This window comes from Hirundo rustica, chromosome 12, assembly GCF_015227805.2.
Source record: "Hirundo rustica isolate bHirRus1 chromosome 12, bHirRus1.pri.v3, whole genome shotgun sequence".
Lineage (NCBI taxonomy): Eukaryota > Metazoa > Chordata > Aves > Passeriformes > Hirundinidae > Hirundo > Hirundo rustica.
In genome coordinates this window covers 5518839-5542943 of record NC_053461.1, presented here as the reverse complement: position 1 = coordinate 5542943, position 24105 = coordinate 5518839, and the positions used below count along the sequence as shown (strand labels likewise).

The following is a 24105-nucleotide window of genomic DNA, read 5'->3' as shown; positions in this document are numbered from 1 at the left end:
GCTGTCTTATAAACCAATTAGATGGGAACTGGTTGCTTGTGTAACTAATGTAGTGGGGTTGCTAGTAAGTTAAAGGCTGCTTGCAGAGAGAAGAGCTGAAATAAGTCTCTATTACAAGGCTTTAAAGAACACGTCAAAACCACCAGAGCACCAGATCTTCCACTAAAACAGGAATCTCAATTTGCAGCCATACATTGCAGTAAACACTGTCCCCTCTTCTTGCCTTACAGTTGGCTGAAGAAAGTATTTTTAACTCTTGCTGATGAAATGTTTTAAAGTTCTCTTTTTTATTAAATCTTCACTGGGTTTCTGGGCAGGGATGGAGATGATGATGAGGATGAATGGGTGAAAACCCCTGTGAGGCTGGGTAAGAGAGGTGAGGCAGTGCTGTGGGATGCTCTGCATGCAAAGGGGTGGGTTTGCTGTGCCCCAGCTAACCCTGGAGCAGGATTTGGTGCACTCTCCATTAATGCAGAACGTTTTTTAGCTTGTTTGCAGGATGGATCTGCTTTTCGGAGCTGGGCTGATGCTTTTGCATAGCACTGCTTTTGTGTTGGGGTTGGTGCTGGTGTGGGGCAGGATTACTGGCTGTAGGGAGGGTCTGTGCCACTGAGAGAGCATGTTGTTATCTGTGCCTTGAGCAGGGTTTAGTCCAGCAGCCACTGGAGCAAATCTCAAGTGTTTAGCTGCTTGCACTGGGCTTTCAATCCTAGGCAGTTCTGCTAATGTGCTAATTTGAACTGCTCTCTCCTGAGAGCACACTCAGTCTGCTGGATGCAGCCAAATTGAGTGGGGGCCTGACCCCAGCCTGCTACCTGGAGCTGTGAGTGTGGATTTCAGGAACAGTCCTGTGCTCCATCCGTCCTGACCAGGGCCCGTAGGGGTGGGATTGGGTGGCTGTCCCAGCAGCAAGGGAGGAAGTGCCTTGGTGAGGAGATTCTTAAGCCAGTTCATTGGTTTACTGTTCAATACTTTTAGAAGAGGTGTGATTGCTGTTGTTGGGCTGCTAAAGTAACAAGATAAAGGTTTTAATTTTACCTAAGATACTGTGTGCAGCTACTTAGGAGCAATGCAAACCAGACAAACAAATCATGACCTTGCTTCAGTCGTAGCAATGATTTTGTGCCTGCTCCATCACGACACAGGGCCTGTTAATTTCACTGGGAATGTGGGACGCACTATTCACTTATGCTCACATTTAACAGCATTCACATGCAGTTTTAACAGATCATTCTAGGTCAACCAAGATGGTTGTTGCTAATACTTTTTCAATTCCAGTAAGCAGGAATAATTTTAGACTAGATCTATGGTAGGGAAACTTTGTTGCTGTAGCATAAAATGCTGAAAAGACAGTTTGGGGTACAGAGAAGGGCACTGGGTGCACCAGCTTCTAGTTTTGGCTCTGAAACTTGCTTGATGACTGTAGGAAAGACACTTAACATATGAGAGCCTCTATCTTCCTGGCTTCCCTCATGGCACAATCTATTTATTTTATTTGTGACTTTTCTTGAGTGCAGTATTTGCATTATTTTTGTAGTTGCAGTGACGAGGAGCGTTGGCCTGCCTTGCTCCAACCTCAGTACGTGGTTGCAACACAAGCTGTGTGTGTTCTTCATCAGTGAGGAGGTGCTGAGCAGTTTAGAGTGCCAGCCTGTGACAATCAGCTCCCTCTGCCTACTGCTGAGTAAATTCTGCATTCCAGGGTTGATCCTGGCCCCACGCTTCAATGTATAAATGCTCTTCAATCTGACTATACAGAGAAGCCTCTGCCTCTTCCACTCCTTTGCTCTGCAGATCAATTGTCATGATCCCCAATTCCTCATCTAGCCCTTGTTTAGGTCAGGGTCTCATCAGCCCCAGCTGACCAGATTTCATCCTTATTAAACAATAAGCGTGGGCTTACACTCCATGGGTTGTCATGCTTTGCTGAGTCAGGCCTTTAATTACCCCAAGCTGATGCCAGATCTGCATCCCGAATGGAAGATCCGACTGTCATCCCTCCGGTATCGGCTCATACCCAGGGAAGGTGCACACTCCGTTTGAAAGGTACCTCAGCTGCAGTCTGCTGAGCCAATCCTCAAATTGAGTTTGAAGTCATTAAGTGGAAAAGAAAATTTTTGTGACAAGTGATTTCCCTGAGCAGGTGACAAACTATAATGAAGCGGGGCGGTTTGGCTGGAAAGGTTTATGATAGCAGCTGTGTACCCTTCCTCTCCTGTGAGCAATCTGGGCAGGAGAGGATTCGTGGAAAACTGTCCCTGCCACTGCAATGCAATGTTGCCTCTGTGTCAGCCTTGGATTAATTTTCATAGTCTTTCCCCAAAATGTTCCTGGAGATCCTTTGGGAACAAGAGCAGGATGGGTGACTAATTACCGTTTAGGTTGTACTACTCTTCCTAGCAAAGTGCTTGCTTGGGAGAAGCTTGTGAGCAAATAGCACCCCTGGAAAATGGTGTAGTATGAGGGCTCAGGGTCCTTTAGCTGCACTGTGCTGGTTATAGCTGCAGTTTCTTCCTCCAGCTTTGGCTGTGTTCCTGCAGGACAGGGCTGTGTCTGCCACGAGCCTCTGCCTGTGCTGGGCACTCACAGGTACCCACAGAGAGGGAGCAACGGGCACGTCATAGCCAGGGACAGAGCTCTTCCCAAAACAGCAAGAAAATGGAGAAGGGAGGAATGACGACACCAGGATGGCTCTTCCAGCATGGGGCAAGGTTTAGGCACAAGAGCACTGAGAAGCTGATTTTAAAAAACCCAAAATGTGCAGTGTGAGAGCTGTGGCTCACAGCAGGATGCTGGAGCAGCACAAGCACTTGCTCAGCTTAATGTACAGGTAGCCAAGTGTGACAGACCACAGCCATAACGCCTGGGAGAGAGGTGCAGAGGCCACAGAACACACTGTCCTGGCCAGGACGGTGCCTGGCTGTTTTTAATCTCACCTCTGTGCTGTGTAGATACCTAGGCAGGAGATCTTTCTTGTTTAGGGTAAAGATGGAGTACTATTCATAGCACACAGCTGGCCAGGAGGTTTCTGGGGTGTTCTTCTAAGGTGGTGGGTGCCTTGTTAGAGGTGAGGCTCGGAGCACTGCAGGCCAGCTGCTCCTAATTTCTTTTCTCCCCTGATTGCTGATTATGCAGAGTGTGGGTGGGTTGTCTTTTCCTTAGTACAACGTCAACTGCTGGCTGAGCAACGGTAGGATTCGTGTAAGGGTTATGTGCTCTGATCTGGGGGTGCAAGCAGCTCTGCTCAGGACCAGGCATGTTCCTGGGGAGGAGACATGTTCTGCGGGTGTGCTCTCACCTGGTGCAGAGGAACCTGATCTCTGCACTGCCTTCTTGAGGTGAGCTGTTCAGGACCAACCCCTCACTCTTTGGGCTTGTGCTGATGTCTGCTCAATGGGATTTTTTCCACAAAAGGGTGGTGATGAATCACCCAGGCTAGACACTTCTGTCTAAGGCCACCAGCTGTTGCCCTTCAGGACAGTTGGATTTATACCTCGAAGCAGGTGTTGAATTCCTGATGCACAGAGCACTGCTGAGCTGGGAACTGCTCGCTCTGCTCTGCTGTCCATCCTACACTAGGCTGAACAATCCAGCTGTCCCCACCTCCGCTGCTCTTACCCAGGCTGGGATCTCCACAGCAGCACAGGTGGGAGGGTGGTGGGTGTTGACCAGCCAGGAGGGCCCCAATGTGTTAATGAGCCTCACTGCCTTAACCAGCCTCACCTGGGACCCATCAGCCTGAGGAGCTTCATTAGAGCTCAGCTCCTTGTGCCTTCCTGAGCTTTATTGGAGTTGTGCCTGCTGCTGGCTCTGTGGGTGCACTCCAGACCCATATTGCAGTTCCTTGTTGCTGCTTTGCCTCCTGGATGAACCTTGCAGTGACAGTGCAGGTAGCCTGACATTTTCTCCTGTCTCCTGACTGGGTTTTGGACCTATGCTGTATGTAGCCTGTTTCTGACTCTCTCTTGTTCCTGCCTAAGCTCCGTGGGTGGACTTTGCTCCTAACTTGTCACCTTACCTTGAATGGGGCTGTCTGCTGGACCTGTCTCCCCCAGCCCTGCTCAGACCTGGTGGGAGTGTGCTGGGTGGGTGAGGGTGCCCTGTGGTCACCCGTGGCTCCTGCACTGTCCCCTGAGTGGAGCAGCCCCGCTCCCGCTGCTCACTGATAGTTTTGTGGGTATAACTGGCTGATTCAGTGCTGCTCTTGAACCTTGAAGCAATCCTCTGGTCTCATCTGAAAATCTGCTTTTCTTGAGCTTCCACCTTTAGAGCTTTCCTTATCCCTCCCCAGGGTTTCAGGCAGGGCTGCTGCTGTTTGGAAAGGTTGTCCTGTTCTGGCTGAGAGGTGTTGCCCAGGCAAAGAAAGGGTCGAAGATGTTATTTATAGTGGTGCCAAAGTTTTAATGTGTGTATGGGAATAGAGCAGGAATAATTTCTTGGAGGTACTAGTTATGCATAGCACTGCTCTGCACACAGGGGCTGAATGTGGACTGGGGGAGGGATCAACGGGAGCAAGTGATGCCAGCTGGAGACACCAGAAGCCTTTTAAAAAGAGCTTGGAAGCAACACAAAACCCAACACTTGCATATTCCAAGCAATGCACGTAAGCAAGACTCACTTTTACATTTTTCAGAGCAGATTAGCGATTTTCTAATTAGGGAGAGAGCCGAATATTGAGCACTGAAATGGATAAGCGACTTAAAAAGAACACAGAAAATCGCAAAGTGAAATCACTTAAATCAGCCTTGTCTCCTCCCCCCCTTCATGCTTGGTATGCTGTTTATCTTGGCAAAGAGGGGGAAAAATAAATTCCCTGGAGGTGGCACATACACACTGGTACCTGAATGCATCAGATATATCTCTGCAGGGAGCTAAAAGCGCTAAACCGCAGATTTTTGAATCACTCTTGTGGACCTGCAAAAATATGAGCAAGGCTATATCCCAGCAGGCTGGGGCTTGCTCTGTCTGCTGTACCAAGCTGTTTCCTGAATTTTAATCTGGATCTGGTCATGGATTAAGGTGATCCCAGTAGCTGAGGGTTGTTTGGCCCTTTGAACAGCTCGACCCTTGGGTTTGGGAAAGAGCAGAACATTGTCTTGGTTGTGATTCCGAATGAGTTCCTGGATGCTGCCAGACACAGGTCTTGAGACCCAAAAAGTAGTTGGCTATGTTCTGCTATCTGAAAACATACTCTAAAAAACTGAAGACCTGTTTTGCTTGCCAGGCCTGACCCTTGACCTCTTCGTGCCCTACATTCACCATCTGCGAAATGGGGAATTGCCAAACTTGGATCGCACCAGCCTGGGTCAGTGCCCAGGCTGTGGAAGGGACCAGAACAAGGTACCCTGGAGAGGTGCCAGACAATTTACACCAGGAGGTCTTTTCTTAGGCTCTTGTTGTCCCAAGCAATGAAGGTTTAGGAAGTGTTATGAACTGTAAGGACGCGGGGCAGGGAGAGTATCTCACTGTGCACACAAGCAGTGCTTGCGTGCTGCAGCCACTGCTGGGCCATAAATAAATATTAGTGGGCACTCTCTCTCCCAAAGCACCTATCACTGCTGCCATCCATGTGGAAAGAGGAAAGTAAATAGATTCTTGGATTGTCTTAAAGGCAGAGGGAATAGGATAGGATCAGTCTATTGGATTTGTTGAATAAACTACAAAAAATAAGATATATTTCTCTGCAGACGTGGGTTAATGGGCTATGTTGTATTTTGCATTTCAAGCACCAGAGCATTCAAACCAAGCTGTCAAACTGGCGGGCTTGTTTGAATTAACCATGGCCTGAACTGGGCACGATATTTTTCTGACTTATTTATGCTCCGGTAGAATTTATGCCTGGTTGCAGCAGACGTGGTTCGCTCTGCTTGCCCAGGGAGGTGTGCTCTCTGCCCCACTGTGCTTACAGTGGGAATTACATACTGGGGAGCCAAAAAGCTGCTTTGACATTTGTCTAAAAAGCTGACCGTGCATCTGGGATTGCATCAGTGATGTTCCAGAGAAAGGAAGGTAGCTTGCTTGCTGGATGTTTCTGATGTAAATCCAGCCATGATCGCCCCTATGTTTTAATCAAAACTTCTATCCAGAAGCCATGCATTAGCATGACTCGGTTTGCTGGCTGCTCCACAGAGGCAGAAGACAACCCCTTGACCCTCTGTCTCTTCCCCCTTGTCTGGCCAAGGTGTTACAACACAGAAAAACCAGCATTGTGCTGACACTGATGCTGCTTGTGCGCTTCCTCGCTCTGTGAACGCGAAAATGTGGCTCTTGGGTTTTGCCCTAAGAGGGTGTAAAGTGTCAGGGAAGTATTGTGTGCCCTTTCCTTTTAAACAGGGCCTTTGTACTGGCCTTAAAGGGAGGTGAGAGGGATTCGTGCATTCCCTGACAGCTGTGGGGAAGCGGAAACTTTTCATTCTGTTCTCTAGATGAAGATCAGAGGTTGTGAGATGAGAGGAGAGAGGCTGGCAGTGGAACAACCCACAGGTTAATAACGGAGCTGGCATTTGGGAGATCCAGCTTCAGTTCCTACAGCGTATTTCTAAGTATTTAGCCGAAAGCAAACACATAAAGAAACTGAAGCGCACAAAAACATGAGAAATGATCAGCCCTGCAGCAGGCTCTGTTGTAGCTTTAAGCCCTCTAAAGAAGTATCGTTATTTCCTATGAATTGTATTCCAGTTGGAAAACCTTTGCTGTGCCTCAGCGGTTGCCTTGCATGCATACAGAGCACATCGCTCTTATAATACAGATGATATCTTCTGGCCACTTTTAAATTAACAGAGCCTCAGGTGTAAATTCACTGTAGTTTTCATTCCTATTTCTTCTCCCCGAAGTACCTGGAGAATTGGAGATTTCGGCTGCACAGAGGGACTTTGGGGGGGCAGCTGTGCCTCAGCTGTGCTCTCAGGTGTCCCTTGCTTCCCTTCACACCACATTGCAGTCACCCAGAGTGAGCAGGGCTCTGCTGGGCTGGCCTTGATTGACCCTTGGCCACGGGGCACAAGAGGACCTGGCTGGGCCAGTAATGCAATGGGAGTGAACAAAACCCATCTCCCTTGGGTTACACCCTTTTTCTGTAGCTGCAGCAGCCTGCTCTGCCAGTCTGCTGCCTCAAATCTAGGGGCTTTCATCAGAATTTCAGCTTTTCTAATAAGTCAGACAAGCTTGTCTTCATTCATTGGCTCTGAAGACAAGTGGCATGGTTCGTGGCTCCCCAGAGGAAATTAACTGGGCTGTCTCTGCTAAGATGCTCTGGGGAGCTTGGGCCGTGGTTATCTGCTCTGGTGTGGATGATGATGGGGCAGTGCTGTGTCCCCCTTTAGTTACTGGTGCAGAAACAGCCAGCAAGCCTCCAGTAATACTGAGTTAATAGGGCAGGGTGGGTGTCTGCACACCTCGTGGCTGGGGTGCAGGGCTGGTGCTGTCCAAAGGTGTGCCCCCCCCATCTGTGGGGACATTGAGCTGTGAGGATGCCCACTGTTATTCTTCTCCAGTAGCTGCGATGCTGGCTCACAAAAATAAGGAAAAATGCATCATAGAGGAGTTCCAGCAAGGTCTTCCCACCTTTGTCAAGTGGCAGCCAACTTACCTCACTCAGTACCCAGGCAGGAAATAAACTTGCTAAATGAGTGTACTTACCGCAAATGAATTTGTACTAAAATCTTGTATGTGCAGCAAAATCCTCTTAGATGAGCATCTGATAAAGGATTAAAACTATTAAATGATTAAAACATCCCCTCTGCCAAATGGTGAAATACACAGATTATACGGTGCTTTGTTGTTTTGTTTTCCCCTTGGCTTTGCTGTTCCCACCCTCCTTGCCCTGTTTGAGAGGAGAGAAGAGAGGGAGCACAGTCTCTGTGGCATCCCCCTGAGGCACTAGGGGTGCCAGGGAGGCTGGCAGAGCTGGGGGAGCAGTGGTAAACTCCATCACCCTGCAGGAAGTGGGGAAAGGTCCCCCAAATCTCTCCCAGCTGCATGCTGTGTCCTGCTTTTCTGGGAAGCAGATGGCTTCATTTCTCCTTAGTATGGGGAGCTTATCTCATGGGATAGACTGGGTACACTGGGAGGCTCCTGGGAATTTGGAAGCCAAAAAACAAGATTAAACTGTACAGGAGGGCTGTTGAAGGGAAAATAACGTTCTGGAGGAGTTCTCATGAGGACAGACCTCTCCTTAGGCAAAACAGAGGAAGGACTGATTTCAGGCAGCACCTCAGCTGCTGTGTCTCTGGGTAGGACCATCAGTGTTTCCTTCAGCTCTAGCATGTGTCACCTTGGTGAGCTTGTCTGCAGAAATGTCCCGGAACTCAGCAGCTCCCTATGATTTGCATCACCTGTGTTGAGGCTGGTGGCACGTGGCCTCGGTTACATCGGGTGGCAGCAGGAGGGGATGTGTCAGACCACCCCCCTGTCAGGACTTCATTTCACTGTGACACCTGCCTGTCTCCTTTGGGTGTGCAGCCAAGCATTCAGGGCTTGCTAGGAGCCTCTTAGCCCACAGTTCTAAGGCAATAATTGGGACAGCCCTGATATCAGAGGAAAAGTGCCAAAGACTCTGTCGTAGGAGGGGTCCAGCTAAAGCTCCTCCTGATGCTCACGTTCACAAGGCTCAGGTGTGCTTTGTCCTCACCCTAGACTAGAGGGTGTGAGAAGACTCCCTTGCTGTGGTTGTGTGCCTGGGTAATTCCTGATAGCTCTGGGAAAGTTGGCTGAGAGAAGGGGTAGGGACAGGACACAGGCCACGGCTACAACCCTGACGGTTGAAATAAGGGTGAGACATCAGCATCTCTTGTGAGCTTGAGCAGAGCCAGGATTTCCCTCAGGCTGCCTAGGGCTTGCTTCTTGCTGCAGAGTTGGACCCCACCAGCCAGTGGGCTGCTGCTGAAGGTACCTGTCTCCCTGGTGTGCTGGGCACAGGCACTGCTCTGCAGAGGATGTTTTGGGGTCAGGCTGGATGAGATAACCACTTCATTAATGTAACCCTGATTAGGCAGTCAGGGACCGCATCGGAGTCCAAGTTATTAGGAGCTGTCAGCAGCCAAGCGTTCAAGTGGAAGGATGGGAGAGGAGGAAGGAAGAGCCAAAGGGGCTATAGCAGTGGTGGTGTCAGCTCAGTATTTATGAGGGGAATAAGCCTCTGGTGTCTTATGGCCGGTAAGATGCTGTTTTCTCTGGGTCTGTTTGATTAGATAGTATTATCTCAAGGGCTTGAATGGCACATCATTGATTTCAGCAGCCCTGATCCATCTCTCCTGGTTCCAGAGCGCTAAGAGGGGACAGCCACTGCTGGGGGGGACAGGGGGGACAGCCTGTGCCAGGAGGGGCTGTTTGGAAGGGGACACCCCTTATTTAGCCTGATTCCAGCTCCTCTGCTCTCCTGCGCTGTGCCCTCTGTTCTGATTGCTTTGGGGCCGTCACTCGCTGTCTCCCAAAATCAAGAGCTGGTACAATGATTCTGTCTCCTTGATGTTTTGGGTAGAGCTGGACGAGGGCAGGAAGGGAAGGAGACAGGAGAGGAATTTACCAGCTCTGAGGGGAACTCAGAAGGCTGCAGTTTCTAGCTGGTGTAGCACAGTGGGAATGAGTCATGGTCAGAGGCATGATGAGGCAGGGACTCATCAGATGTAGGATTATTAGGGTGGTGATGGGTTTTCCAGCTTCCTATGCCCAAGCTCTTCTTTAGCACTTGTTACCATATCTGGAAACTTGATAAAAAATCATATCCCAGGTACCAAACCCTCAGTAACCTGTCCTTGTGGGTGTCAGAGTGCTTCAGGTAAGGGCAGTGTGGTGCTGGCAGCAGCATCAGGCAGGGAGCCTGAGCAAAGTGACTCGAAGTATTTAAAGGCTGCAACAAAGAGCAGCCTCCCTCATTTCCATGTTGTAGCTGCTGGCAGAATCCTGAAATGAGATGGCAAATTGCTTTTGTAGCTCTTGTCCATATAAATTGGAGGCTGAAGTGTTACAGAGCAGACTTTTTCAACAGGGTTATAGTCTTCTGGTCATGAGCAGAGGGATCTTTGTGCTGCAGTGGCAGAGAGCAGGGCAGGAGAAAAGGGAGTGTAAGGCTTTGCTGAATTCTCACCCATTAGGCATGGGTGAAACCAGTGCATCTTCAGCAGCATTGGATCGATTGTCACGAGGAGAATTGCAGAATATTTTGTGTTCTTTGGCACATGAGGTTGAAGGCAAGGACAGCATGGAGATGTGGGGGCTTAAAGGGACTGTTGTGGGTTTGGACAGTGATCTTGCTGGAAGGATACTGACTTGTATTTTGGTTTCTGCTTACCTCTAGCAGTCACTGGTGCATGGGTTACTTATGCCTCTTCCCTCTGCACGGGGGCAGTGATTTGTGAGCAGAGGAGCATCCTGAGCTGGTGATTACCAGCATGAACAGAGGGGCTTTTTGCAGGAGAGGCTGGTGTGAGCTGCCAGGGCAGGCAACACCTCTGGGTGTCTCTAGTAAAGTTCAGTGACTCTGTTCCACTTGACATCACAGAGCTGAATAACTTAACAAGCTCGGGGGCTCTAAAAGCATGTCCTTGTTAGCTGGTCTCCTCTGAAAGCAGGACCAGGGGAGTGCAAAACACCACAGCATGACAGGAGGAGGGGTGTGGGTGACAGAGGGCTCCTGGGGTGGGGCTGAACTTGTGGCCTGTGGGCAGAGGAGCTGGTGCAGGTAAGTAGTTGTTCTGATGCTGCAGTGCAAGTTGGGACTGGAGTGGAGCACGGAGGTGAGAGTGGCAGAGAGTTCAGACCCTGGGGTTTACTTCTTCACTTAGGAACTGCATTCACTTCAACCTTCTGCTTCCTTTTTTTTTTTCTTTTTTCCTCCTGTAATTCAGGGGAAGTGCTAGCACTCAGCTCCTGCTGGGAAAAAAGTGCTGGAGCCCAGTGCCTGCCGGTCCTTGCTTGTGCTGTGCCCTGATTAGCAGCTTGTGCTGGAGCACATCAGCACAGGGGGCTGGGCCACTCAGGGAGCAGTGGAGAGAAGGAGGGGAGCCTGGAGCTCTCAGCCCTCTCCTCAGGAGCCTTTCTGCCTGGTTTGCAGTGCTGGCAGGGCACAGGGGTGCCGTATGTGCTGCTGGCTCTGCCATGTGTGCCAGCCTGCCTGTGTCCCGCTGGCTTGCCGTGGCCTGACCTACCTTTCCCAGCTTATTCTGCTGCCTGAGTTTCTTCAGCCTCTCTTGCTGCGATGGAGGCACGAGCTTAGGCTTCCCCTTCCTGCTGCCTCTGTGCCCACACAGGCTGAAAAGCTGCTTTCTTCCCCTGGCTGATGGTCGGAATGCTACCCAGGCTTTCTTCTGGTGGCATTCAGTGGGTGGGACTTGGATTAGACAGAGGGAAAAGAGTGGACAGATTGGGAGTTAAGCTGAGTTCTGCCAAGCTCATTTCAAGAAAGCCCTTGAGGTGCCATTGGCAGTGTCCAGCCTGTCCTATGCCTTCAGTGCTGGCTGAAGAATATCCAGGCCTTGCCACTGCAGTAATAAAACCTCATCTTGGGCTCCCAATCAGCCAAAGCTGGTTTCCTCTTCCCTGAGGTCTGGAAACAATAAAAACAACTGCCGGACTATTTCAGAGCTTGCAGTATAAGCCCAGAGCTCCAATGGACACCAGAAAGCCTACATCCCATCCCTGCAAAAAAAGTTCTGTCTCCAGGGAATTAAATAATCACCTGTACAATCATTTACTCCCATCATCTGGGACTATTTGCCACCATTAGTACTAAAAACGGTCCCACAGCAGCTACAGGCCACCTCCTCCTCACTCCCACTTCAGTAATGAAAACACTCCCTTCTTTCGCCATCCTGAAGAGTTTTAATCAAATAAACCTGGCACACATGCTCCTGAAAGGAGGATGCTCTCTGTCAGCCAAAATCTGTGCCTGTTTCATTTTCTTCTGATTTAATTTTCCAGAGATTAAGATCCTGCTCATCTCCACTCTCAGAACTTGGCTGCCTCTGTTTTATTTGTTGGTTTTACTCTGGTGGGTTTTTCCTTTCTGTTGGTGGCTTTGTTTTGAAAATCCTGAAACCCCGAGGGCGCCGATTCCTGAGGACCCAGCCGGCTGTGAAATCGATAGGGAGCTGAGCCTTCCCTCACCTGGCAGCATCTGCTCCTGCCCTTCGTGCCTGGAATGTGGGTTGTTGTCCTCCTCCAAAGGGCTTTGGCATTGCTGCTGAAGAGTGGTTCTGCTGGGAATGTGTTTTCCCCTAGCAGGGGCTATCTCCTGGCTGCTGGCTCTCTGGCTCTGTAGGAGGTTGTCTGTCTTTGCTGCCATCTTTGGTTCAGCATCATGGCAGTAAAAACATTACCCTGTTGTATTAAAGACCCCAGAGTCGGTCCCTCGGGGCTCTGTTCAGTCCTTTGGAATATCTCCAGGGAGGGAGGTCCCACAATCCCTCTTTACCACATTTACCAGTACTTGGTCTCTCTCACAGTGGGAGTGAGGGGAAAAATAGTAGTTTTCTTAGTTTGGTGAATCCTCTTGTGTTTCAGTTTGTCTGTTGCTTCTTTCTCTGTCACTGGACAGCACTGAGAGGAGCCTGGATCTGCCTTCTTTACACCCTCCCTGCAGGTATTTATAGGCACTGACCCCCCTCAGCTTTCTCTTCTCCAGACTAAGTAGTCCCAGCTCTCTCAGCCTTCCCTCATATGCGAGATGCTTCAGTCCTTTAATCACCTTAGTGGCTCCATATCTCCCTTGTGCTGGGATCCCAGAACTGGCCCAGCACACCAGGAGTGGCCTCACCAGTGCTGAGTGGAGGGGAAGGATCATTTCCCTTGACCTGCTGGCAGATCTGGGTACCTCTGGCTGTCTTTTCTGCATGGGCACATTGCTGCCTCGTGGTCAGCTTGATGTCCACCAAAGCCTCCAGCACCTTTCTCTGCAAAGGGAAAGGAGTAAGGGTTGTACCCTTGAATGTTTGTGTTTAAGGCACTGGCACAGGGTGCCCAGGGAAACTGTGGCTGCCCCATCCCTGGAAGTGTTTGAGGCCAGGCTGGACGGGGCTTGGAGCATCCCTGGTCTAGCGGGAGGTGTCCCTGCCCATGGCAGGGATGTGGAGTGAGACGGTCTTTAAGGTCCCTTTTGACCCAAGCCATTCCATGATTAATGGTGGGATTGAGCACGTTCATATCTCTCCCTTCAGACCGTGCCAGCACTTGATTGCTCGTTCCATTCCTCTTGCCTTGGCAGACTGGTGGGTTTTAGTTTCTACAAAGCATGGGGCTGTTGGTCTTCAGCCTGGTTCTCCCTGGGTTCCCTGAGGCATGTCTGATGGAGGGAACACTGCCCGTTTGAGGGAGAAATCCTGTGTTTGTGCTGATGGAGGGGAAGTGCCCCTGAAGCTGACCCACTCCCAACTGGCCTCTGAGTACTGTTGTTTGTGAGGACACTGAAACACCCAAATATTTCCAGCTCTCTTTGCAGGCTGTGCAGATGTCTGGGGTCAGTGGTGACAAATTATGTAGATTCCTCCCCCTTCCCTCTCTCCTTTCTCATTTCCATTATCTGCCTTTTGTAGAGGCTGTAATTTATTGCATTTTGCAACCTTGTAATTTATGGCTTTTTTATAATTCTTTTTGAGCTTTCAGAACTAACAGCTCCATGTACCCCAGTGCATTTCATTGTCACACTTGAGGCTTTCCCACCTCCCCCTGCACTTCCACTCTTTTCTTGTAACTTGCCTGTTTACTTGCTAAATTATTATTGTGCACTCAATAAAAATTGCATTTAAAAAGTGATAACTGAAATGACATTTAACATGGAAAGCACTTAAGCATAATTACACTATATGCATTGCATCATTTTGTGACAGTTAATGAAAAAAATCTGAACAGGGTTTTTGGTTGGGGGCTGTTGAGATTGAGTACTGGCATTTTTATTGCTTCTAGAAACATGGCTTTTATTTTCACTGGAGGGCTTTGTCCTGGGATTTTTCTGCCTCCTCCTCCATTTCTGCCACAGCTCTCCTGTGTCTGATGTGGTGGCACTGGGCGAAGAAGTCACTTCTGGCATTCCAAAGGGTTCAAGCCAGCATAACGTGCTCAGAGTTTGATATTCCCAGCTGGAAATTTTGAGAGGGTTAGCTTATTTGGATCAGTGACATGAGCAGCCTTGCTGCAGAGTTGCTTGTGTTGGCTCCAGGGCTGTGGTAAGGGGGAAGGGGAGGAGGTGGCAGCCCCTTGGTTGTGGGTTCTGGCGTAACGGTGTCAGTGCAGCTTTGGCTCCTGGCTGTGCCCTACAGGGATTTTTTTGTTTTTGGAAGGAAGCTGCTGCTGACTCTGGCTGAGAGCTAAGTAGTCAATGTCCTTGCTTTATGCTGTCCAATGACTTCTACAGAAAGGGGGCAAGTGTGCCAACCCCTTGTCACCCCGTGGCTCATATCCTCACTGATACAACTACTTGATTATTAGATTACCTGCAAATCACAGCTCCTTGACCATCTGCTGTGTGCAGCTCAACCCCAGCACCTCTCCAGCCTGGCTTTGCAGGCTGTGCCGAATTCCTGAGCAGATCAGCCTGGGTTTCCAGGCATTGCTTCTTCTGCTGTGCTTTGTCCTGCCCTTTTCCAACCTACACCCTGCAAAACTTCAGCATACAAGATGCTTCAGGTGATCTTCATACCTTGCTCTTCTTCCCTTCTCCAAAAGCGAGGTGAGCTTGGTCAGAGAGTCACACAGGCTGCAAACCAGCTCTGTAAATCAGAGCTGTCCTTGTCTCATACAGGGAAGGACACTGCCACTGGAGATAGGTCCTGCATAACCAGGGTAGTCACCCCTGTAGGAGCTGTGGTCTCCTCCTTCTAGGAGCCCTGAACTGCTTGGAAAAGGGATGATGAGGGGTGGACCTCTTCCTGCACCTTAAGCAAGGTGAAGAGACAAGAACAGGGATCCTGAGTGGCAGGGCACAGGGAGATCTGAAAATGCATTTGAGATAGAGTGAACAGATGATGGTAGTCACAGCGCTTGACATTTCCAAGCTGTCTGTGAGAGATTTTTGGAGCAAGCTGAGATAGTCAGTATGTGTTTTCTGCAATTTGGAGGAGTAGTCTTCAGGAAGCATGTCTGTGGCAGGTTTGGATACTAGTCCATGAATTGGAAGGATAGTGGGCTTGTGGGGAAGTGAGCTAGGTAGGAGAAAATGGAAGCAAGCCTTTATTTAAAAAAGGAAGGGAGGGGAAAACGCCACCATTGAGAACATTGGTGTCCATGAACAAACTCCCCAGCTTATCTAGAAACAGCGTGTTGCCTTTCTGTGGTGGTGTTATGACTTGCCCTTCAAGTTAATAAACTGTTAATCGCTTTGTGGGTAATTTCATTGAAAATGTTCACCAAAGCATTCTAAGGTTCAGATACAGAAGGTCACTGAACTCAGGCATTTTTTTGTCTTTTTCTTCAAGTGCACGCATAACTAGAAACCATGCTGAGGCAGTAATAACCAATATAAGGGAAAGGAATCTCCTGGAGAGCTTACTCTATGCTTTTTTTTTTTTTTTTGAGGCATTTTTGGTTGCTTGTATCTTTTTATTTTTATGCTTTTTCTGAGTTGACTTAAAAAAAAAAAACTATCGATAAAATCCTCATCCACTTGACAATCAGTCTCATCTGGGAACTATTTGGTGTTATCTTGGCTTAATTCATTAGCAGGAATTAAAAAAAGGCATTAAAAGTGGACATCACTATTGAGAGCACTTAATTCTTGGCAACAAGAGTCAATTATGCCCTATTGAGTAAGTGGTTCTGCATGGGGCTTACTTGAGAAATTCCTCAGCCTGAGAGAGGCCCTGGGAAAATAAAGTGGAAGGAGAGCAGAACCCCACACTCTCAGGAGATGTGCAAAATGCCTGTTTTGCCTTGGACATGTGCAGGGGCTGAGCAGGAGCTGGGGTGCAGGGGCTGGTGACGCCAGGTCTGATCTGCAGCCTGGCTCTGTGGCAGGGAGAGAGGGGAGAATTCCCCGGTGCGCTCAGCAAGCGGCTGGAACGCGTTTGCTCTCCTGATGAGTTCACGGCCGAGGCTGCTTCCCTCCCCGGTTCCTCTGGCACTTCACTTCTGAGGTAATGGGGCTGAATGCTCCTGCACTGTGCTCTCAGAGGAGAGGACCCCGGCGTTTTCTTGTTCGGCTTCTGATCCGCCGTTGTGCTGGAGCCCTCGGAGGTGGTGGCACGCTCGCTGCCTGCCAGCGCAGGTGCTCGGTGTCAGACCCTCACTGCCGAGCCTGGGGCCTGGGTTTGGTACCGAGAACCAAATTCAGCCCATGGGATGTTGTTGAGTTTCTCATTTCAGCGGGAATTAATTCCAGCAGCCCTGTTGTCTGTGTTTGTTCAGGTGATGGAGTTCAGGTTCCTTCTGGCAGTGTAAACTGTGGCACCAGATGTGCCAGAAACACAGCAACCCTCACTCAGGGCATGGGGGTTTTCTGATGGTGGTGATAATTTGGATATGTTGGATGAGGAGACATCTACAGTAGGAAAGGAAATGGCACTAGAAGGAGAAGCAAATTGTGAAGCCCGTTTCCTGCTACACTTTCTGTAGCTAAAATTTAGTGATACTTTCAGATATGTATTGATCCTCCAAACACAGAGATATATGTGGTCTATATAATCACCTAAATTTTATTTATGACACAAGCCCAAGTCAGCACTATTATTAACATAATTGCAAACCCACTTTTCTATTATGTGCTCAACTAAACTGCATTGCAAGGCAGCCTGGGGGGTTGCCCAGCCCGCAGTGCAGTGACACGCTCCAGGACTGTGGGAGTGAGCAGGGTGCTGCTGCCACGCTGTGGGGCTCCATCCCTGAGCCACTGGGCTTGAAAAAACAAGCTGGAGAATAATCCTCTGACATTTGGAACGAGAGGCAAAATCCCATAGCCCTTGGAAATGATAATTTTCTGTTTAGAACTCACTCCCAAGTTTTAGGAGGGAAGTTACAAGGTGGCATTAAAAAGCACCTGCTGCATCACCATCAGATGTCTCACCATTTGAGTTTAAATGTCTCTTCTGAAAAAATTCCCAGCCAGGTTTCTTTTCAAGCAATTGAAGCTGCTTGGGTTTCAGCTATTGCCACTGCTGTTTAGAGTGATGCTAATTAACATTCTGTGCAAAGGAGCACCGAGCGGGGAAGTGCTTATGATCTGTAAATGCCACTTTGCTCTTCTGGCACTATCCTTCCAGGGAGAGGACTTCTTTTGTCTGTTTCTTGTTTTTCTTCCTCCCTCTAACTGTCTTGGAGCAAAGCTGATGCTTGGGCACATATTTTGCCTCAAGCATATGCGTGACTTTTCAGTACCTGTGCAATGGTGGGTGAGTCTGCGTGGATGAGAGGGGAGCTGCACGCGTGCAGAGCAGGGACGTGCCGCTCCCAGTGTACAGGAGCTTGTGGCTGCTGCGTGTGAGCCTTTACCAGAGAAAGAGGCATGTGACAGGCTTCTCCCTGCTACTAGTTCCCCATTCCCTTGATGATAAGCTACGAGGAAATGGGGATGAAATCAGAAATTGGCAACATGCTGTCAGGAGGGATTAATTTCTGTCCCTGATTAACTTTATGCTGGAACAGCAGGAGATGAATACTTTACCGTACACGATGCAGCTTTTTCTTACACCGAGTAGGTCTGAATCCACCCACGGTCCCACGCTCCCCTTGTTGTGTTTCCTTACATTCAGCAGGGCCATTGCTCTGGATGTGTAATCACAGGCCGCTTACGTGTTTCCTAATGCCGAGGGAAAGGACTGAAAAAAATCCGCCAGTGCTTTGGGGGTCTGGCTTGAGTTGTGCAAGAGTTTTGTTTCTGCTTGTAGAAGCTTTAATGTGCTGGTTGGTCCCTAGAGCTCTTGGTGGAATATTAATGCACTCCATTCCTGTGCTACCTTTCCTCTAAGGCTTCCACAACACTTTGCAAAAATTAACAATAAACTCTTTCAAAGTGGGAGGTCATTGCAGAGCACAGGAAGGTGATTTGCCAATGATCACGCAGGCAGGTCAGTACTCGGTGTGTGGCAAGGGGGGAATGCAGACCACGTCCCCTCTCTCAGCCCTAAGTGCCAGACAATTACTCCAATTACTCCCTGCCTGTGCCCAAAGCTTAATTAAGAGTGTGGCTGTCGTAGGGAGAGCAGGTGTGGAGCCTAAACAGTGTTTTGTGACGGAGCAGAGCTGTGTGGGGAGCTGGGCCTGTGCACACAGGTGAGTCTGGAGCTCAGCCCTGGGTCTGACTGTGTGCTTGTGTGTAGAGAAAAAGGGACAGCAGGGACAAGAGCCCTCAGGCCCTGGGGAAGAGCTGGAGAAGGAGAGGACAAGGCAGTGGAGTGCAAGTGTGTGCACAGATGTGTGTGATGGTGGTTGAGGAGACCTGAGTATTTCTGGCTGCTCTGGGAGTTTTGGCTCCCCTGGCCCAGCTCTGGCTTTCACGCTGTGGGTGCTTCCCTGCACCCCGTTATTCCTGGGGGTAATGGGGCCCTGGGGACCGAGGTTTTCCCCACCTGTGGGACAGCTCTCCTGCGATCTTAGCAAGGTACATGGGCAGCAGGAGTGATGCCAGGATTGCAGAGCATCCTGCTGCCTCCTCCTTGGCCCTAGGGAGAGCAGAAAGTCACAGACCTTGCGCACAAGATTTTCACAACCTGATGTTTCTGGTTGGACACCTGATTGAAGGTGCTCAGCTTTGATTGATGCCTGGATATTTTAAGGACTGTTTGGAATAGCATCCTGGTGAATGCCTTACCAAGGACATTGTCTAATTGTCGCATTAATTGTAGCTTAGGTATGAAAATCATTAACTTGTATGGAAAGAATAAATGAATATGAATTTTTTGGCCTACAAGAGTGAAAACTAAAGTAGGACAAATCTTCAGAATAATATCAGGGCACAGCAGCATGAGGCAGAAGTGCCTGTTCTTTGTTAATTTGAGATCTTTCCACTAATAATATGGTTTTTAATTGCAGCAAGAGATTTTCAACTTGGGCATCATAACCGGTTTTCAAATAGGATTGTGAAGTACCACTTTCACTTTGTCTTGTGAAACACAGGAATCTCTGTCACTGGGATTCTTGAAGAACAGGTTAGGAATGAGAGAACTGTGGTAATGATGTTGGAAATGACACATCCACAATGCCCCCTTTTGCTGGGGATATGGGAACAGGCTGAAACTACCTGATTTGATGAGATCTGTTCCAGCCCTATTCTCTGTGATGCTGCAGAGGTTTCTGAATTTTTTAGTGGAGTCTTTCCATTCAGATGTCAGACCTCCAGAGGTTGTCTTCAGAAGACACATCCCCTGGGATCTCTGTGGGTACATATCAATCCTGCCCCTGTACCTCTCCAAGACTGTTCTGAAAACAAACCTGGGCTGAGTTTGCCAGCTGCAGGGTTTAATGCTGCTGCTAAAGTCTTGCTGCTGGTACTTTCAAGGTGGGACTAAGCTGAAAATCTCAGCTGAAATGAGACCTCTTTATTAAAATCCCCAGGTACATAGTGTATTCTGTTCCTGAACCCTTCTGGCTCAGGGAGCAGAAGGCACTAGCAGGAAAAAGGATGAGTCTGGAAATGTGTGGAAGAAATCTGTCTGCAAATCTGTTCTCCATATCCTCTGGTGAGAAGGCAAAGCTTTTTGAGCCTGTTACACAACAGAGAGAACTTTATATTAAACATCAGTAATGACTTTCTAGCAGGGCCCCCTTTCAGTGGCTAAAGGAGCTCCAAGAGAGCTGGAGAGGGACTTTTGACAAGGGCAGGGGCTGAGAGGACCGTGGGGAATGGCTTCACACTGCCAGAGGGCAGATTTACCTTAGATAATAGAAAGAGATTCTTTATTGTGGGGTGGTGAGGCACTGCCACAGGTTGCCCAGAGAAGCTGTGGCTGCCCCATCCCTGGGAGTGCTCAGGGCCAGATTGGCCAGGGCTTGGAGCAACCTGGGATAGTGGAAGGTGTCCCTGCTTATGTCAGGGGGTTGGAACAAGATGTTCTTTAACCCTTGCAACCCAAACCGTGCTTGATTCTACAAAAACGTTAAAGGGTCTCAGCCAGGGAAGCCTGGGCTCTCCACCACGAGTGGATTAGAGTTTGTAAACAGCTGTTAGGTGGGCCCTGAATGAGACAGAGGGGATGGGTTGGACAGGTGGGTTTCTTCCAGCCTTGCTTCCAGTGAGCCTGTGCCTTTGCAAAAGTGCTTCCAGTGCTTGAGATTAGGGAGAAAAGCTTATAAATGTGGATCTCTGAAGTGCAGAGAGCGCCCCAACACCTGTATCAGAAGGTAAATCAATAGAATTGCAAAGTTGCTGTTTCTAAAAGTTCAATGTATTTAAAATAGATCATTACTCTGCAGAAAACTGTGGGGGTAACTGTTGACAGTGCTGACTTACGTTGGCCTAGATTTCAATTGCTTTAGCTCTAATAAGAGATTTAGTTTAATTCTATGCCCGTGGAGTCATCCCAAATTTGCATCACTGCGGCTGAGAGCTGAATTTGGCCAGTGGTAGCCATCAATAAAAATAAAAGGCAGCGTGCATAATTGTTACTCTTTTTTCTTGTGTCGATGAAAGGAAGTCTGCAAAATGTGTCTGGGAGCCTTAGTGTTAGAGGCTGCACAGCGCAGCCTTTTTCCACAGCCCTTCCTGCAAAAAGCAACAGCATTTCTGGCAAGGAAGATAAAGCTGTTTTGGGAAAGAGGTCTGGTTATTTATTTAAAGTCGAGTCTTTGAGGATCTGGGAGTCTTGCCTCACTCAATGCAGAGCAAAGAGCTGTGAGTGCTTTGGGGACACTCACAGGGGATGGGGAGCAGCCTTTGCACACCTGCAGCAGCCCTGCCACAGGCACTGCAAGAGAGCCTGGTGAAGTGCTGTTCATGACTCTCAGGGCAGTGGTGGCCCCTTCCTCATCCTCCCCACTGCCAGGGACATGAAGTCTGGCAAGATCCCATTTTGGGTCTCTATGAGCTTTTGTAATGTCAGTGTCCTAAACATTTAGCCTTGGGAGAAAAGCAACAGAATAAAAGAATAGTGTTTTAAACTGTCCAGCAGCTGTGCAAAAGGCAAAACTGCAACCACATGGAGTCCAGGAGGGATCTGAGGAGCAGAGATGTCTCTTGCTCTTTCCCTAATGATTTTCATTCACTTAGGGATGCTGAGGAAAACCCAGCATGATCCATTATGTGGAGGTAGTGATTCTGACAGAAGTCACAGAGTAGTTTGGGTTGGAAGGGACCTTAAATACCAACTCATACCACCCCCCTGTGATGGGTAGAGACCCTTCCACTTGATCAGGCTGTTCAGGACTCCATCCAGTCTGGCCTTGAGCACTCCAGGGATGGGGCATTCTGTGTGAGGGCCTCACCACATTCTTCATGATATGCACCCTGAAATCCAGCAAAATAGCACATCTTTATCCGTGACAGCACCCCTCCTAGGGTGTACCTAGGGCATTTGAGGTGCAATTTTAATGCCATTGGTCTGAAGTCAGTGTGTTTTATGTAGACATAACTTAACCAAACTGGTTAACTCTTTAATAAATCCTGAAGGAAAGTAGTTGAGGCACCTTTTAAAAATACTGTTTTTCTTACTAAAGCTTTTCTTATGTCCCACATAACAAGGAGAGCAGCTAGACTCCAGGATCAGGTTGGGGTGGTTGTTTTTTTTTTTCGTGTGTGTTTCTGTTTTGCTGTACAAGCATGTATTTTTAGAGATCATGTGATGTCTGACTGCATTTGGGCATTTTTCTGAGAAGCTGTAGCTGTTCTCTCTCTGTTGTACATTAGCACAGCAGGCTCTGGGGCGCTTGTGCCCTGGCCTGGCAGCAAGGCCCACGCCATCCAAGTGGCTGCAAGTGTGCAGAGAAGGGCCTGGGCAGGGTTCCCATCCTGGTTGAGACCTTCTGTCTTCAGCTATGCAGCAATTTATTTTTGCAGCGCTTTATCTGAAAGAAGAGCAAGTTTGAAGTTGTGTGATACTGAATTTCCCTGTAGAATATTCTCTCTCTGTAAACACCCAGGCAGGTCTGTTGCTCTGAGAGCTCACCATACAAGGGTTTGGGATGATGAAGACTAAAAGCTGCTTTCCAGGCCGGGAGAGGTTTTCTATAATCCAAGCTAACCATGCATAGCCCTTTATCCCTGACTGGTTGCTAAATTATGTATAGCAGGCCCAGGTCTGCTTTGGGGCTGGCAAGGCTGAAGTCTCAGCTGTAGAGGCTGGTGATCCTGTGCTGAGGAAGCAGAAGTTCAGCCAGTGCCCCAGAGGATGGGAGGTGTGGGTGCTGGGGCAGGATGGGGAGCACTGGAGCAGCTCCACCTCTCCATCCCTGGTGGTGTGGGCTGTTTTTCCCTCTTCCCCCATGTTCTCTGTGGTACTGCTGCCTTTTAGCAGGCACTTTAGGGAACTAGAGAGACCTCAGTTCTATGGTTTGTTTGCTTCAATTATAGCTGACCATCCCTGAGGAGCAACTAAACTTCACATTTCCCTGTCCTGCTTCGGCGGGAGGGCTCTGAAGAGCTGCTCAGAGGGTGCTTGCTTTTTATGAGGTAGTTGGAAGGATGGAGCACAGCAGGGGAATGGCACTGAGGAGCCAGGGAGCTGGGGTTAGTAAATGTCAAGCTGTTAGCCTCCTGCGCGCTGGAGCACGTCCGCAGGCTGCCGGAGCGGCAGGATGTGACAAGGGCGGGATGTGACAAGGGACAGCTCGGGCTCCCTGGGAGCCACTGCCCACGCTGCTCCCCACGGGGCACCTGGCCTCAGGGCTGTGCTCACAGGGCTGTGCCCTCGGGGCCGGTGGTGTCCACGGTACCGGCTCTGGGAATTGGTGTGGGCTCGATTTGCAAAGCCCTCTCTGAGCTGTGGCACCGGGGCTCACCTGCAGCCGCTTCCCTTTGCCTGTTCCTCTTGTGACTCTTCAACAAGATAAAGCAGGATCTAGCACCTTCCTGGCTGATAAGCGCTTCTCCAGAAGGCCGTGGCCGTGGCCTGGCCCGTGCAGTGGGGTGTGACCCGCTGTGCGCAAGGAGGGGCGGCACAGGCGGCACTGCCCGTCCTGGCGGGCTGGCAGCGGGGATCGCTCTGATCGCTGCCTGCTCGATTGTCCCTGACGCTGAGCCCAGCCTCACATCCTCCAAATGTAATGTAGGAGCCGCGATGATTACCGTCATTGCCAGGACTATAAGCACCAGACAATGAAATTTAACAACAGTCGGTGCGGCAGTGATGAGGGGTGAGATGGAAATCGTGCTGTCTCTGCTCTCTGCCTATGGCCCTGAGCGGTCTCCATCTTCCAGCAGGATCTCTGGGGTCTGGCACTCCTTTTCCTCCCTGTTACCCAGCCAGTGTTCTGTGCTTGGCCTCGACCATCTCATGGTGTTCTTGTTGGTCATTTACGCTGCAGGGCAATTCTTTTCAAGGCTCCTGCTCCAGGGGGTTTAGAGGGGTCTGTCCTGTGCAGTCAAAGCAAAAGCGAGTCTGCTCAAGGGCTCTCCTCTTTCCTCTTCACTCGTACTCTGAGCTGTGGGGAAATGGTAGGAGCCTGCACTAGGTGAGATCACTCAAAATGGGCCAGACTGATGGGGAGACCAACAGATCCTGAAGCTCCAGGAGAAGCTCTAGACCAGCATCTGAGCAAGCAGTGCCTCTCAGGGCAGGCATCCTGCTGCACTACTGGCTGTACTGCTGAATTCCCTTTGCAGATGCCATATCTGGGTCACTGTACAACACTGATCCCAGGCACGGGTCTGGCTGCACGAGCTTGAAGTAGAATAGAGACCTTCCCTGCCTCTCATAATAGTGCTGGCTGGAAAAACCCTTTTGTTTTCTTGCTTGCTGGCCTTTGTGGGGCATGGCGTGGCACAGCCCCGTTCCTGGGGCAGGAGGGTTATCTTGGGTGTGGGTGGCTGTTGTGCCTGCAGAGATGTGGTTTGGTCTTTGGCCTCCCTCACCTGGAGCACCCCAGCTTTGGGGTGGAATGCTCTGGGAGCAGGAAGGCAGCCGCTCTGTTGCTGCACGTAATACTTTGCTCTTTTGCAAACATGCCAGGTTTGCACTGTGATTAAACGCTGTTTGGACTGCAGCTGTCCAAACCTGGTGTATTGGATTCATACAGGGGTGGAGAAAAAATTAA

General features: G+C 49.5%; 1 protein-coding gene across 3 annotated transcripts in view; it reads left to right on the top strand.

Annotated features, from left to right (window-relative positions):
• The window catches only part of CACNA2D2 (calcium voltage-gated channel auxiliary subunit alpha2delta 2), a 220024-nt gene that overhangs the window by 60079 nt on the left and 135840 nt on the right, over positions 1-24105 (top strand). Inside the window, exon 1 of one of the 3 annotated variants that reach the window (XM_040075950.2) lies at positions 3793-3890. The exons of the other annotated variants lie outside the window; for them this stretch is intronic. Coding sequence (XP_039931884.1) covers positions 3867-3890 — 24 coding nt within the window. The 5' untranslated portion in view covers positions 3793-3866. Of the gene's footprint in view, positions 1-3792; positions 3891-24105 lie in introns of those variants that run through there. 3 annotated transcript variants of the gene reach the window in all.